Source organism: Trachypithecus francoisi, unplaced genomic scaffold (assembly GCF_009764315.1).
Source record: "Trachypithecus francoisi isolate TF-2019V2 unplaced genomic scaffold, Tfra_2.0 Lachesis_group20, whole genome shotgun sequence".
NCBI lineage: Eukaryota > Metazoa > Chordata > Mammalia > Primates > Cercopithecidae > Trachypithecus > Trachypithecus francoisi.
Genome location: NW_022681466.1, coordinates 54,010,851 through 54,028,376, shown reverse-complemented (window position 1 = coordinate 54,028,376; position 17,526 = coordinate 54,010,851). Strand labels below are relative to the sequence as shown.

At 38.1% G+C, this 17,526-nt stretch overlaps 1 protein-coding gene across 2 annotated transcripts in view; it reads right to left on the bottom strand.

The window, feature by feature from the left end:
- NLK (nemo like kinase) overlaps positions 1–17,526 on the bottom strand; it is a 157,002-nt gene that overhangs the window by 9,539 nt on the left and 129,937 nt on the right. Inside the window, exons 7-8 of one of the 2 annotated variants that reach the window (XM_033184361.1) lie at positions 14,254–14,355; positions 1,600–1,686 (exon numbers count right to left, since the gene is read on the bottom strand). In XM_033184361.1, the coding sequence (XP_033040252.1) occupies positions 1,600–1,686; positions 14,254–14,355 (189 nt within the window). The remainder of the gene's footprint in view (positions 1–1,599; positions 1,687–14,253; positions 14,356–17,526) is intronic. The other variant, XM_033184362.1, reaches the window with a different exon arrangement.

The window sequence follows — 17,526 nt, the reverse complement described above, 5'->3', positions numbered from 1 at the left end:
CCACAAGGAGAGACTGTGCGAGCAAGAACTGCCACTTTGTCAGGCCTATAGTATCACTAAGCACTTCACATACCATGTGGTATGGTTTGGCTGTGTCCCCACCCAAATCTCATCTTGAATTCCCAGGTGCTATGGGAGGGACCTGGTGGGAGGTAACTGCATCGTGGAGGCAGGTCTTTCCTGTGCTGTTCTCATGATAGTAAGTCTCATGAGATCTGACAGTATTAAAAAGGGGAGTTTCCCTGCATAAGCTCTGACTCTTTGCCTGCTGTCATCCATGTAAGACGTGACTTGCTCCTCCTCATCTTCCACCATGATTGTGAGGCTTCCCAGTCATGTGGGACTGTACGTCCAATTAAACCTCTTTCTTTTGTAGATTGCCCAGTCTTGGGTATGTCTTTATCAGCAGCAAGAAAAAGGACTAATACACCACAGTAAAAAACAGAAAACAATAGCAAAAAACACCAAAATAAACACATAAGCAATCTAAATTGTACCCTGAGACATTATAAAAATAATTGGTTCTGGTCCCCCAAATAAAAAAACCTTGACTGTTTCTCACAAACCAGGACTCTAACAGAATTATTTTTATACCTAATCTTTGCTGTGCTGATGTCTGAAGGATCATGAATTTGATATCTTCTGAGAAAGTTGCAGCTTTCTCACTACAAATGGACCAACGTAAACTTAATAACTCTGGTAATTTTGTGGTTGTTTTATCTTTTAACTCTCTGGTATTTTTTGTATTTGGTGACTTTGTATTCTCGGCAAGTTAAATTTTCTTTTCTAAATGCTTCCATTTGTAAGTCTTCTTTGACAATAGTTATTGGCATAGATGTGAATAATAAATATTCTTTGGATGAATTAATAAATGAAGAGCTGAACTTATAGTATAATTTGTAGTATGTTCCAGAAGAGTGAAGTCCAGAAAGGGTATTGGGAAAAGCTTCCATCTCAAAAACCCAGAGCAAACATTTTCTTATGCAATATAATGGTCAGATTTTTTTCAAATAATCTTAAAAAACTTTGTGTCCTGGCTGGGCGTGGTGGCTCACATCTGTAATCCCAGCACTTTGGGGGGCCGAGGCAAAAGGATCACTTGAGCCCAAGAGTTCAGACCAGCCTGAGCAATATAGTGAGACCTCTTCTCTACAAAATATTTAAAAATCAGCTGAGCATGTTTGTAGTCCCAGCTACTCAAGGGGCTGGGGTAGGACTGCTTGGGGGGGTTGAGGGTACAGTGAGCTGAGATCACACCTCTGCACTCCAGCCTGGGTGACACAGCAAGACCTTGTCTCAAAACAAACAAAACATTATTTTGTCTTGATTTAACTTGGTGTCAAATTCCTTTTACAAATATTGAGATAAGAAATAAGAGATACATAAGATCCAGCTCCTTATCTCTTCGCCTAGATTCTTATGTGTTAATAATCAAACTTCTGTGTGATGAGCGTGCATGATACATATGATATGGGGGACTGAAGTTTATGTTTTGAAAAGTAATTATTTACATTGCCAATCTATTCAAAACCACACTGTTTCTCTCGAACACATGTATTTGTAATTCGTTAAAAATACATAAAAACAAACACTACTTACTGGATCAAAGACCAACATCCTGCAAAGGAGATGAACAGCTTCATGTGTAGCCTGGCTAGACAGGGTATAGAGTACAGGAAGAGATGGCTGTGAAAAAATTAAAAATTCAAATATTTGAGTGAGTCTCTGTGTAAACAGCTATGGAATACAGCCAACTTATGACAAGGTAAGTACTCAGCTCAAAAGACAATGTGTGTCTAAACTCAAAGAGAATGAGTTTGCCCTTCATTAACCAGTCTTCAAAAGCAACAATTGTTACTAACTTCCCGTAGCATTTTTACTTTTTTTATTATTTATTTATTCTTTTGATATGGAATCTCGCTCTCTTGCCCAGGCTAGGGTGCAGTGGCGCCATCTCGGTTCACTGCAACCTCTGCCTTCCAGGTTCAAGCGATTCTTCTGTGGTCAGTCTCCTGAGTAGCTGGGATTACAGGTGTGTGCCACCACGCTGAGGTAATTTTTAGTAGAGATGGGGGTTTCACCATATTGGCCAGGTTGATCTCGAACCCTTGACCTCAAGTGATCTGCCTCCCTCGGCCTCCCAAAGTGCTGAAATTACAGGCGTGAGCCACCACATCTGGCCCTATATATTTTTATATTGCATGATTACCCACTATAGGGGAAAGCACAAAAGAGCCTATAAAAAAATGAAAACAAGTTGTAAATATGGCACTCCTGCTAGCCATCTTTTTTTTTTAATAGGAGAAAAGGCATGCACATTTATTTATCATGGGTACATAGGAGGCTTCAAAATAAAGCCCCAAACCCCCAATGAGGTACAGAAGCTTGAGGTTATAGAAACAACGTGGGCTCGGAGCATGGCCAAAAATGGGTTTTAGCCTTACATCTTAAATGCTTTGGCAAGAATGATAATCAAACATGCCTAGAGGTAGGAGAGAAAAGATCGAAAGGTGTTAAAACCTGGGCCACATGCAAAGCACATAAACTATAAGCATGTGAACTATGTCTTATGACAACATTACCATAAACATGCTGAGATACTAGTCCTAAAGGAGCCAAAGGACATGCAAGAACTTATAGAATCTTTAAGAAAGTACACCACTGGTTTTGATGGTTCAATCTGAATTGTCTTTAGCATTGATTTCTCACTCAATAATTGCCTTCGTAAGTGGTAGGCATATCCACATGGCCATATCTGACTTCCGTGAAGCAGAGAGGTGGCTTTAATGACCTGAGAAGCCATAGAGCTTATAAAGCTTCCATTTCACTGCTAGAAGCGTCAGGGGACAGAGCAGGTAAATGGCATTGCTCTGTCTCTCACACAAGTAAATTCTTTATATCTAATATAAAAAAGGCAGAATTAAGGAAGGTGACAAAAAATGTTTAGACACTCCCTTTCTCCCAATGCTTAATATAACCTTTGGCAGAGAATTTTTTCCTCAAGCTTTGAAAGTTCTAGACTTATGGCCAAATTATTATTGGCTTGACTTTCATACCACTTAAAAAAAAACAAACTAATCTCTTAGTGGGGTAAATGATTTTCCTAATGAGTTTTAGACCTGGTGTCTACTTATAACCTTTCTGTGGTCAGAAAGTTTGGTAGGTCAAAGCCTATGAAAATCAACTCAAATAACAATAAAGTCAAAGGCTAAGGCTGGGTGTGGTGGCTTACATTTGTAATCCCAGCACTTTAGGAGGCTGAGGCAGAAGGACTGCTTGAGCCTGCAAGTTTGAGACCAGCCTGGGAAACACTGTGAGATGCCATCACTACAAAAAACTTAAAAATTAGCCAGGCCTAGTGGTACATGCCTGTAGTCCCAGCTACTCAGAAAGCTGAGGTGAGAGGATTGCTTGAGCCTGGGAGGTTGAGGCTGCAGTAAGCCGTGCTTATGCCACTGCACTCTAGCCTGGGTGACAGAATGAGATTCTAAAAACAAAAAAAAAGTCAAAGCCTAGCCTAAAGAAAACCTAACTTTGGGAGTAATGACCCCTGACCTTCACTAAGATTTGGAAAGTGAAGAGACTCAAGTGCTATAAACTATATTTTATCTGGATCTGATCTCTTCCCATTAGCTCTAAGTGCTGCTGCTGCTTCTTTTTCTTAAAGAAATAGAGTCTTGCTATGTTGCCCAGGAAGGGCTCAAGCGATCATCCCACCTCAGCCTTCTGAGTAGCTGGGACAAAAGGCACGTGCCACTGTGCCCAGCTTCTCTAAATCCTTTTTACATCCTCTGTTTCTTCAGGGGTTCCCTATAAAACTTTGAACTTTTAGGATATAATCTCAGACTAGAGCAGCCTTTCATAGTTTCTGGGCTTCTTATTTTATATAACGCCCAGACTGCTTCACTATGATTATATTTGTGGGAAAAACTAAAAAGAGAGTTTTAAAAACATATGTGTTTCTTCCATTTGAAAAACAATTTAAAAGCCATCTGTGAACTGTGTGGTATCTTTATCTGGTCCTGATCTCTTCTGCAGACACTGCCTCATCATACCACTTTAGGGTCAGGGCATTTACATTTTGTTACTACATCATTAATGGTCTAATAACAAGAGAGCAGAACTTCAAAAAGGGGTGGGGTGGTGGGGGGAAGGCAGTCTGACTTATGTTTGGGAGAATTTGACCATCTCACCAACACTGCATTACTTTCAAGGCAAACTGGAAGGAAGTTTTACTTGCAAACCTCTTATATAAATTTCCTGTGGGTAGTCTGCCTTGTATTTTTTGGTTTGTCAGCAGATGAAAATTCAAAATATCACAGAAAGCTCCTGCCATTTGAGCACTGGAAGGCCAGAAACAGCAGCATGAACAGCAATATAAGCAGATCTCATTGGGTCAAGCTCTCCACAACACCAGAAACAGGAGAAGCAGAACACTAAAAGGTTTCCTTGGACCTTGGTCATAGCCTCAGAATTCCGCTAGGACAACTATTAATGTCAAGAATTTTATATATCTTCCTCCTTCCAACAAAAGCCACGTAGGAAAATCCCCCCCCACCAAAACAAAACAAAACAAAAAAAACACCACCAAGAAGATACCTCAGAATCATCAGGAGGTAATTATTCATTATATATAAGTTTTCTTCAGGATCAAAGAGTAATAGAGATAAGATTAGATAGAGGTTCTAGCTTTGTCTCCTCACTAACTAATTAGATAAATCAACATGTCTTAACCTCGGTATCTTTAAGTATAAAATGAGGGTGTTGGACCATCTGATTTCTGAAGTTTACTTTAGTTCTAAAATTGTATGTCTTTTTTGTTGTTGTTGTTTTGAGACAAAAACAATGTTGTCTTGCTCTATCATCCAGGCTGAAGTGCAGTGGTGTGATCTCAGCTCACCGCAGCCTCCACCTCCTGGGCTCAAGCAGTCTTGCTACCTTGGCCTCCCAGGTAGCTGGGACTACAGGTGCGCACCACCACACCCAGCTAAATTTTGTATTTTTGTAGAGACACGGTTTTGTCACGTTGCCCAGGCTGGTCTCAAAGTCCTGAGCTCAAGCCATTGGCCCTCCTCAGCCTCCCAAAGTGCTGGGATTTGTACAGGTGTGAGCCACTGCACCCAGCCTTGTGTGAGTCTTGATTAAGATTACTTTGGATAAAAAAATTACATATATGCACAGAGCCCATACAGCATATTTGGCATTCAAGTATCTGTAGACCAACTCGCTATTCCTTGGTAATAAAAAGAGAAGTATTTCTTTTTTTTTTAAGAGACAGAGTCTTGCTCTATTGCCCAGGCTGGAGTGTAGTGGCACGATCACAGCTCACTGCAGCCTTGAACTCCCAGCCTCAAGTGACCCTCCTACCTGAGCCTTCTGAGTAGCTGGGACTACAGGCATGTGCCACCACAGCTGGCTAACTTTTTTTTTTCTTTTTTGAGACAGAGTCTTGCTCTGTCGTCCAGGCTGGAGTGCAGTGGTGTGATCTCAGCTCACTGCAACCTCCACTTTCCAGGTTCAAGCGATTCTCCTGCCTCAGACTCCAGAGTAGCTGGGATTACAGGCGCCTGACACCACGCCCGGCTTTTTTGTATTTTTAGTAGAGCGGGGTTTTGCCATGTTGCCCAGGCTGGTTTCGAACTCCCGAGCTCAGGCAATCTGCCCACGTTGGACTCCCCAAGTGCTGGGATTACAGGTGTGAGCCACCACAGCCGGCCCTCACTAACTTTTTTAAAATTATTTTTTTTTAGAGAGACAGGGTCTCCCTATGTTGCCCAGGCTGATCTCAAACTCTTGGGCTCAAGAGATCCTCCCATCTTGGCCTCCCAAAGTGCTAGGATTACAAGTGTAAGACACCACGCCCAGCCTAAGTATTTCTTGTTTAAATATGTGTGAGTCTATAAAGCTCTGAAATTATCTATATTAGTCAAAATAAGGAGAGGTGGAGAGTGATGGGGGAGAGGCTTTAACTTATAACTTAATTTGCATGCATTTTACACAAGAATTTTGTTACTGTGTAAAGTGATTTGATATTCCAGAAAAATTTTTACTGTGAATAGCTGTCTTCTTTTTTACTAGCCTGTGCAGGTTGGCAGCCAAATTCCAGAAAATTCGTACAATTGAATTGTCTCACCATAAACAGTTCTTTCCCTTCCACTCTCAAAGTGAAACTACTCATCCTATTTTTGCGGTGAAGGTATGTCATAGCTTAGCAAAGGGAATACTGGAAGAAGTACTAGAAGACATGAGTTTGAATCCTATCCTTGCTATTACTAGACTTCGGTAAGTCACTCAGGCTTTGGCTTTCTCATCTGTTAAACTGCACCAGTACACACATCTTTACCTCCTAATATCATTGATACTCATTTAGAAACCACCCAATGTCAGGGCCTGGGTTAGTTATTGAAGTAATGAAGATGAAAAAGACTCTTCTAGTGGGCAAGGAAGACAGGCAAATAAGTAGTTCTATATACCAGTGAATGGGGATAGAGAACAAATTAAAAGGCAGAATTTTTAAGACTTGAAGACAACTGGGTATGGAATGAGTGGCTAGAGAAAATAAAATTAGTGGATGTTAAGGCTACCTGAAATTTTAAATTTCTCCCTCCACCAAATTTCACCTTTCTTTATAGAAGCACACCCCAACAAATACAATAAACATAAAAGCATAATTTCAGCCTGGAACAGTCATATTACATACTTTCTCCTTTTCTATGTCAGTTTATTCATACCAATGCTTCTTCAGAAAGACAACCATTAAAATTTTAGTTTCTAGCATTGGCTCCACAGGAAAGATGAAGTGCTACAGAACTGCATTTCTAAGTTCACATTCTTCCCTCTAACTCAATAGCCATTAGGTTAAAACCATTTGGGCCAGGATATCAGCAACAAACAAGAAGTTTACATTTCTCTTAAGTGCAATAGAATCAATCTGAATAAGCAAAAAAAAAAAAAAAAAAAGTCAGCATGCTTAGAAATATGCCCTAGACTGGGCACAGTGGCTCATGCCTGTAATCATAACCCTTTGGGAGGCCAAGGTGGGAGAACTGCTTGAGCCCAGGAAGTCGAGACTAGGCAACTTAGGGAGATCCTGTCTCTTTGTTTTTGTGTTTTTGTTTTGTTTTGAGTCTCACTCTGTCACCCAGGCTAGAGTGCAGTGGCACGATCTTGGCTCACTGCAACCTCTGCCTCCCAGGTTCAAGCAATTCTCCTGCCTCAGTCTCCCGAGTAGCTGAATTACAGGTGCCCACCACCATGCCTGGCTAATTTTCTTTGTATTTTTAGTACAGACAGGCTTTCACTATGTTGACCAGGCTGGTCTTGAATTCCTGACCTCAAATGATTCGCCTGCCTTGGCCTCCCAAAGTGCTGGGATTACAGGTATGAGCCACCATGCCCAGCCGGGAGACCCTCTCTCTTAAAATAAAATAAAATAAAATAAAATAAAATAAAATAAAATAAAATAAAATAAAATAAAGTAAAATAAAATAAAATAAATTAAAATAAAATAAAAAAGGTTACGCAGGGTGGCATGTGCTTGTAGTCCCAGTTATTCGAGAGGCTGAGGTGTGAAGATTGCTTGAGCCTGGAAAGTTGAGGCTGCAATGAGCTATGCACTCTAGTCTGGGTGACAGAGCAAGACCCTGTCTCAAAAGGAAAAAAAAAATATGCCCTAAACATCTCATTTGGAAATATTTTTGCCAATTCTTCTAACATTCACCCATGTTAAATTTCCTCCTTTAAAATAAAATGCTGCATTTTCTGTTTGTTCTGCAAGTTTATAAGTAACTTAGCAATGTGGGAGTAAGTGGGTACCAGTGCTGAATCATGAGGACAGGAAGGGGTATAAAGAGTGCTCTATTAATGACTATGATTAATTAAATGAAGCAAAGATGAGCTTCTGGACTTGGGTGAGTGGCCCTAAACAATATGCCACAGTCATCATAAGCTAACTGCAGCATGCTGGTTGCTACAGCAGAGTCAGCTGGACTGTGCAAGTGTCCCGAGCAGACGTTCCTATTAGTTTTCATCCAACTACATATAAGTTTTAGACCTTAGTTGGCAGCAAAGAAGCTGCGATGATCAGTCAGTAACATTAAGTGAGCATGCACAGTGAGTACACAATAGTAAGCACTCTGGGGTGACACAAACCCCCACCTATAAAATAAGTTTGAACTGAATGAACTCTCTAAGATCCTTAGAGTCTGCTAAATTTAAGATATGGTTCCTGTCAGGAGATAGGACTATCTTCACTTGAGCAAAAATATTGTTATCTATTTCTGACACAATTAGGTGGGAACAAACTGAGGAAAACTGAAGACCTAAACCTTATTATAAGAGAAGAACAAAAGGACTAAGAGCAGACAATAGACTTTTCAATCCTATCAACAGGTCAGTTGAAGAACTATATTCTTTAATAGATACACAGGCTGTGGCAGCTATACTTCCCTTCATTCAAGATTTTGAGTTGTAGAAAAGATAAACTTGAAATATCACAGTGTTTTATTCTGCCCAGCATTCCCTGACCTCTAGGGAACCACCCCTTTCACTCCCAAACCAAGTGGTTTGATTAGGCTTGATTGCAATCTCCCAACTCCTAAGGATGGGCACCTGACCCAGGCCTGGCCAATCAAATGATATCCTCCTCCCTGAGCACCATGACTGGCTCCAGGATGGACACATGGTCTGAAACAGACAAAGGACAGACAATGGGATGGCTAACCCAATATATACCCTCAACCCTCTTTTCCTTATCTGACTTTATTATATAGAATAGAAAAGCTAAATACTCACTTTAGCCTGTTTTGCAGCTAGGAGGCCACATATGACACAGTTCTGGATGATGACATATGAGCAGGAGTTTGTTAAGCAGCCTTCTAGGAAAGCTTTTACTTTCCTGATTAAGGGAACAGATACTGCTAATGCACCTTCTTTCCTCCATTTTCTTGCTTTGAATATCGACGGGATTTCTGGATAAGCTACAGTTATATGGTAACCGGTCACCATATAGTATGCAGGCAACATTCTAAAGATGGCAGGGCAGAAAATAAAAAAGCTGGATCCTTGACACAAGTGAGCTACTCTATCAGCTCCAGACTATGGAGGACACCTCTTGATATAAGGAAAAAGTGTACTCTTATTTCTTAAACCACTATAATTTTCTACTACTTATAGACAAACACATTCCTAATAAAAAGTCTTTCAAAGATTTTTTTCTGGAGCTATTTGGGAAGCTCTTTCCAGAAGGATTGTTATGGTAATAGAATGTAGGCCTGGACTGCTAGCTCCATCTTTGCAAACACATGGGGAAAGCCTGTTTGAAAATGAAGTCAAAATACAGGAAAACAGAGCAGAGGAGAGTCAGATTCCTGGCAGGGAAGATCATCTCACAACCTGAATTCCAACAGGGCCTGAAGTCAGCTGTGCTCAAGATTCTTCAGTTATGAGCCTTTAAGAATTCCCTTTTTCGCTTAAGCCAGTTTAAACTAAGTTTCACTGGAAAGAGTCTTGACTAAATATGCCACATAGAAGCACTTATATTAACCAACCAACACAAATACATTAATTTGACACATTAATCTGTGACTTTAAGATGACAGTCAATTAGGTTCTCCTTCTGTATATGTATACAGTTGATCCTTGAACAACACAGGTCTGAATTGCATGGGACCACCTATATGTGAATTTTTTTCAATAAAAGTTATATTGAGTGTGCCTGCCTCTCCTTCCACCTCCTCCACCACTTTTGCCTCTGCAATCCCTCCTTTCTCTTCCTCCTCAGCCTACTCAATATGAAGACAATGAGGATAAAGACCTTTATGATGATCCACTTACAAACAAACAATTTATTTTCTCTTCCTTATGATTTTTCTTAACATTTTATTTTCTCTGGCTTACTTTAAGAATACAGTATATAATACATATAAACATACAAAATGTGTTAATCGACTTATACATGGATTTTCAACTGTAGGCAGGGGGTTAGGAGGATGGAGTTGGCACCTCAGCCCCTGCATTGCTTAAGGGTCCATTGTATTTGTATGTTTTTAAAAGTCTCATATTCTATTTACACAAATATATGTAAATAAATGAATATAAATATGTGAATATACGTCCAGAAAGATATTCTCAAGTTAATCCAGACGAGACTGGGATTGGGGTGGTAGTTGCAGATAATTAACTTGCTGCAAAATTTTTATTTTATATGTTCTCACAGATTACATGCATATATACAAATGAAATTTTAATAAATCTGCTGTGAAGACATAAGTGCCAGGCAGTGTATACTAGCTAAGAACATAGATTTTGGAGTTAAGGAAACCTAATTTTAAGATCTGGCTTATGACATTAAGCATGTTATTTAACTTCAGTTAATCTTCCATTTCCCATATGTAAAAAGGAATAGTAATGGTACATTATAGTGTTATTGTGAGAATTTAATGAGCTAGTATATAAGAAGTGTTCAGTACAAAGTTCTAATTATTCTTAGAAATTATGAACAAAAATGATAATTTATGTCTAACTTTGAGTAATTACTTAAATGAAAACTACTTGAAAGCAGCTTAGTTTTTCTCAGTCCAAACTCAAAAACTTGTATTGAATTTTTAGAAGTATTCTTCATGAGTTTAAACACCATCAATCTAATATTCCTATATTAAGTAATTTAAAATAAATACAGTGAGATAGAATTTGCCCCAGTTAGACACCCAAATGAAGACCTCCAATTGGCCTAAGCAGCATCACTGAGGATTACTAGGAGTCTTTTCTAAAAGCCAGAGGCTGTGTGTGCACACATTTTTATTTCATGTAAAGTGTTCTATACTTCATCTGTATTGTTTGTATGCTTAAAAGAAATTCACCCCAAATTTTTCTATAGATTTTCATAAAGATCCTTTATATTAAGGCATAAAAAAGACTGAACCTTATCAAATGCCTTTTCTACATCAATTGAGATAAACATGATTTTTCTCGTTTAAGATATTATAAAATAATAGATTTTCTGTTTTAAAATATTAATAGATTTTCTGTAGGTGAACGATCCTTGCATTACTGGCATAAACCCCACTTGATCATAATGTATACTTTTTTAAAAGTCACAATCTTCATCTGCTATTTTGGAATAATAACTTTAATGGTTAATATTTATTAAATGTTTAGTATGTGCCAGGCACTATTCTATGCTCTCCTTACATGCATTAGCTCTTTTCTCATTATAACAATTTAATGAGGTAAAATCATTTTTAATCACCATTTTACAGATGAATTAACTGATATACGCAGAGGTTAAATAATCTGCCTAAGTCACAAAGGGAGGTACTAGTAAAGCCAGGATTCATACTCAATCTGTCTGAAAACTGTACTGTACCCACTCCCAGTTCACCATTCAAAACATGTGCAACATGGTGAAACTGAGATTGACACTACACTCTTTTTTATTTTTTATTTTTTTTTGAGACGGAGTCTTGCTCTGTTGCCCAGGCTGGAGTGCAGTGGCGTGATCTCGGCTCACTGCAAGCTCCACCTCCTGGGTTCATGCCATTATCCTACCTCAGCCTCCTGAGTAGCTGGGATTACAGGCACCTGCCACCATGCCTGGCTAATTTTTTTTTTAGTATTTTTTTTAGTAGAGATGGTGTTTCACCACGTTAGCCAGGATGGTCTCGATCACCTGACCTCGTGATCCGCCCGCCTCCGCCACCGCCTCCCAAAGTGCTGGGATTACAGGCGTGAGCCACCGTGCCCGGCTGACACTACGCTCTTAATTACTACAGTCCAGAGGTTATAAACTGAGTACAAAATCTACACAGAGCACTAAGCTAAACCCTATACATTTTGCAGAAAAGTCATGAGGTACAGAAACATAAGCTATATTGCATATTCCAAAGACCAAATTAATCTTTTAAAGTAAAAAAAAAAAATCCAGGTGTCTATATACCAAATATATTTGTGTGTAGGTGTCTTCCAACCTCAGCTGTAAATAGCTATAACATGAATGGCGATACCTTCAAGCAGCTGTTAATAGGCCAACAAGAGGCGCATAGGATATGCATCATGTGGTTGGTGAGTGGGCAGGGAGTGGGAAGTGAAAAGGTAGAATCTGATTGGTGGCTTAAGTAAAGCACTTCAAGAACCTGTTGACATCTCTTAAGAGCAGTGATGATAAAGATCAACTAGCAAACATAGATCAAAAACTCAATTTCCATACTGAAGGAAAAGTAGAAGCAGGCAATATGCTAGGTTCTTTTACATTCAATTATATATGGTTGGTATAACTTTATACACATCTAGCTGGGTTAGTGCTAAAAGACCATGAACATCTGCCTAAGGAGACCACTTCTAGCAGTGGATAAAAGCCATTTAAAGAATTTAAAGTCTCTGTAAAATGCATCTAGCCTTTAAACAGAAATGGCCTCCTAACTAGTTTTCACTCCATCAGTCTTCTCTTCAAAATCAAAATATTCCGACACCAAGACTGGAAAGGGCTGCCCCTAACTTCTACCACAGTACTCCCTTAAGGTCATCACTAAACTCAGTGATAAGCAAAGGGATTACTGTTAAGAGGCCAATTAATAGCAAAATATCTAAGAAGTGATTTGTTTAGACATCTCAACCTATTTAACTAGTTAAATAATAGTGGAACTTTGGATTTTCCTTTCCTCTTCTTTTGTTTTACAAAATAATATATTTACTCTTTTTTTATTTCATGGAAAGCCTTAGGTTTTTACAACTAACAGATTTTTAAAATTTTCACAGAAAAAGTACTCAATTGCCAGGAATGCTCAGAACAGTGCACAGTGACTTTTGGTGCAGTAAGTTACATTTTCCAGCCGTTCTATCTAGACAGCAGACAGGAAACTCCTCAGGAAATCTTGTTCTTCAGGCTGCTGTTTAGCAACTCTTTGACACAGATGATTAATTAACTAGTAACCATTAATAACAGTTAAAACTCCTCTAGAGACAGAAGGGTAGCATAAGGGCGTCTGATTTTCTTCACTTTTCATTATTGTTTACCTTGAACCAGGCAAGATTTACTAATTAATGAAGTCAGTGAAAGAGGACAATTATTTTGCTACTTCTTCTTTACCAAGAGGCATTAGTAAATTAGTTTAATGTTTCTGATGCTGGCCAATAAATGGAACATAATAGATCTTGTTAGTTCCTTCTATAATATAGAACTTTTCTCTAGGTTGAGACTTACTGTGCTCTTCTAAGGGTATTGGGCCTCATTATTTTCTAGTTCTAAACCAAATACTAAAGAAAGATGTAACCATCAGGGGGCTGTTTAACACACAAGCATGCATCTCTATTTACTAGCCTGGGCTGGTTTTAGAAGAGAACACACTTTACCTCATTGCCCTTTATGCCTGTGACAACAAAAGCTCTGGAGTCACACTAGAATTACAAAGACAGAACCACAAAGGGAAGGTGAGGTCTTCCCTTTGTAAATGTCTGGCTGACAGTTCGAGAGGAGGAGTGTCAAATTCACTCTCATTTGGTACCATCAATCAGATAATCTAAATGTCCAATTCAAAAGAAAGCAAAACTCAGGAAAATTTGTTGCTGGGTCATCCTATTCAAGTCTTATCCGTTCTGTTTTAATTGTTGCTCCTAGGAAAAGTATTCCCCTTACTCACTCTTCACATCATTAAGCTGTTCTGTCCAAAGGAGATTAGGAAGTGCTTGTAAAAACTGCTGCTAAATCAACAGGTGGAGATAAAAAACTATCTTGTCTTTCTCAGCAGTGACTTGGCTAGTTGTAAGTAATATGGAATGCAAATCTGGCAATCTATCTTCATACTTCTTTTCTAACAACATTCACACCTGATTCTGTGTCAGTAGCGAGAATGCAATAGCAACAGCCTCACATTCCTGGCTGGAATAAGAAATACCAGGTATTTTGGCTCAGTATTTGGAAAGGACATCTTGATATACATGTAGTAGGTTATGGCACTGAGGTTAAAGCTCCAACTCCAGTAATTTTTCCCACAGACACCAATAAATCAGGAGACATAAAACCAAGGGTAATTTATTAGCAAAGGAGCTACAAAAATACGCACTTTCTCCTACAACATTAGGAATGAGATTTTATTTAGTTTCACAAATATTGAACATTTTCTTACTTAGGACCATGATGTTAAAAAAAAAAAAACCCTACAAATAATACATTTGCTTAAAAATCCTTAATAGATTATTCTATTGGAAGGGAAATCTTGCCCCAACAGTTACCAGAAAAATATTCCCCCCTCCTCTCACCTGTTTATGAGGACCCCTGAGTATATGTGCCTTAGCGCCTTCACAAGCTGTCCTCATTGCTTCCAGTGATGGTGTGCCCAACAGATCCGTGATCAAATCCAACTATAAGGAAATAAAATACAGATAGATAGCAATCTCATGGAAATAACTTTTCATTACTCTTAAATCATAGCCTTAGAGATGTGGACCAAATTTGGGGAAAAAAACCTTAAGACAAGCTCTAGATTAACTGACAGGAGCCCCTACTTTCACTTTCTGGCCTATTAAAAAAGACTTCTAGGAATTTATAATAAATGCCTCACATAAAGGAATTTAAATATATTCCTGTTAATTTATTATTCCTAATATTTAAAATAAATAATCCTGTTATAATTCCTGTTATTTTATTATTCCTATTTATTATTTAAAGGTTCCTCTTTATCCTATTCCTATTTATACTATTATTTATAATATATAGGATTATCCTATATATCCCATTCCTATTTATCCTATTATTTTAAAGTTCCTATTTATTTATATAAAAGTTCCTATTTATATGAGAGAAATATAGAAATATGTTTTGACAAGTATGACATTCTAAGACTAGAGCAATTTGGGAGTCTGTATCTCTGTCTGTCCTGTTTTCTTGATACCATAGCATCTAAGATCTTTGCAGAGTTGAACTCCTCTTCTATTGATGGCTAATGACTATTCTTTCCAAACAGTTAATGAATGGATTCTGATGCTTCAAATGGATGCAGGCTCACCAAGGAGCTAGTCCACAAATTGGACACCTGTGATTTAATAAATCCTGAAAACATTCACACCTGAAATGAAAGCTAAGCTCTCCATGCTTGGGCCAATATACATCCTTTACATTCTAGTCATGCTAGAAATCTCTTACACTGGCAGAAAACTGTGACACTTAGAAAATATGACACTGCATAAGACCACATTTAGTTAGCTGGACACAATAAAAGAGACCAATAAAACAGTCTTCTTGCAAACAAGTCTTTGGGTAGCAAACTATCTTACCAATTTTCTGTAGTGTCACAATTGTTCTAACTTCATAACTAATTATCAGTAACATTTCATTTGGATTCCTCCAGGATGGGAAATTCTTACCTAGAGAACACTTCTTTTCCTGGTTCTGGGCTTGCCGAATATAAAGCACTATTTATCTAAACCATGGGGTAGCCATCAGCATCACCACCCTACAGGTTAATGGAGATACTTGAGAAGCTTGCTTTCCACAGAAATAAATATCTCTATACAAAGCTTTTTGGGAAAAGTGTGTAGGTGATACTTTTGGATCTCTAATAACCACACTAAAGGCAGAAGGAAATGACTAGCTTCTAAAAACAAATTGAAACATTCAGAAAGTTGTCTAAAATGGGTCAGATCCATAGATGAGAAACACTTTTATGATGTCTGCTAGTATTGGGTAATTAAATCTCAAAGATACAGAGAAAATACAACAGGAAATAATGACTTCCATTAGAAGTTAGAGCCTTTTCTATTTTAGATCTTCATTTCTCACCCCAGCACATACCAACAATTAGACAGACATGAATTCTCCTGCAGTGGCTATGTCAGACTGCCAAACTGAAGATCTATATATTTCTCTAGCAAATGAGATATCTGAACTCCAGTCCAGTTGCTTCACACTTTCCCTCACATATTTTTTGCAGCAGCAATTCAAGATTCTTGTTCCATATATAGGATTTGAATACCTCCTTATTATTTTTTACTTAAGCTTTTCTGTATGCAAGTTAGTAGTCACATTCATTTTATGACAGCTTATGTCCAGATATGAGAGTCTTACAGGTTAAGTCTGTTAAACTTTACTTTCTAAAGAAATTGAAAATTGAATATTGTCAATAGTACCCAACATTAGATTACACATTATATGTACATAATTTTTTAACACCAGAATCAATTTTTAAGATGTAAAATTAAAAAAAGACAGTTTGAATGTATAGCATAGAAAAATTTAAATGTTGATAAAAGCAGATATAGTTTCTAACCTATTAGGTAAAAATTCTTTGTAGAAAAAGCATAAAAGAAATAATTCTGTCTGGTCAAGTGCATGAATTATTTACAAAGTAGTCAGTGTGATCTTTTAAAATGTCATTAATCAAATCTTAGTATTCCTTTGGTCAAAACCTTCATTTACGTTTTCTATCACACTTGGAATAAAATCCTAAGGCCTTATCATGTCATCATGGCCAGGTTCTTTCTCACTTTCTGATCTCATCTCCTACAGCGTCTTCCATCACATGCCACCCCTCCAACATGCCATGCTTGTTCCTGCCTCAGGGGCTTTGTTATGGTGGTTGTCCCTCTTCTTGGAACTTCTTCAGCATCTTGCTGCCTCATTTTATGTGGGTGAAATGTTATCTCCTCAGAGAATCCTTTAGTGCCTGCTCTGCTCTGCCACCATTCTCTATCCCTCACCTGGCTACATTTTTCTTTATGGAACTTCCATTACTTGGGATCATATTTATTTGCATACTTATTTTTGTCTCATGTGAAAGTTTCACAAAGTAAGAATGACGCTGTCTTATTTACTGCTGTATCCCCAGCGTCCTGGCACACTACCACCATCGTAATTGCAAACATTTACAGAGTGCTTACTATGTGCCAGGCCCCATTTTCAGCTTTCCTGCTTCATTGTACAACAATCCTCAGAACAGTTTTAGGGGCCAAAAAAAAAAAAAAAAAAAAAAAAACACAACAAAAGAAGAAAAAAAAAAGGAAGAGAGAGGTTAAGTAACTTACCCAAGATTTAACATAAGTGGTGTGGCTAGGATTTGAACCCACCAATCTGATTTCACAGCCTGAGCTCATGGTTACTACATTATTTTCATGCAAGTGAATTAATAAAAAATACCTAGTAATTATCCCAAGAAAGTATGTGTAGTAGTGAATAACTACCTTTAAAGACAATTAAAGTAACATGAATAGCTTCTAAAGGATTCTCTGAGATTATATTTTAATCATCTCCTGATGTTCTCTGCCACATTTAGATATTTTAGTACAATAATAAAGGTTAGAAATTTTCCTAAATGTTCAGATTTCAAGAAATCAACACAATAAAAATTTACATTCTAAGCACAAAGTGTAAGCACATTAAGTCACCAATACATTTTCAAGTCAGAGCCATTCACTTAGAAGGAAAAGAGGCCTTCTAACAACTGAAGATTATGCCTGTGCAAATTGTCACAGCAGAGCTTGTGGCTATGCATCAGTGCATATAATAATGTCAACAGGCTGGGTGCGGTGGCTCATGCT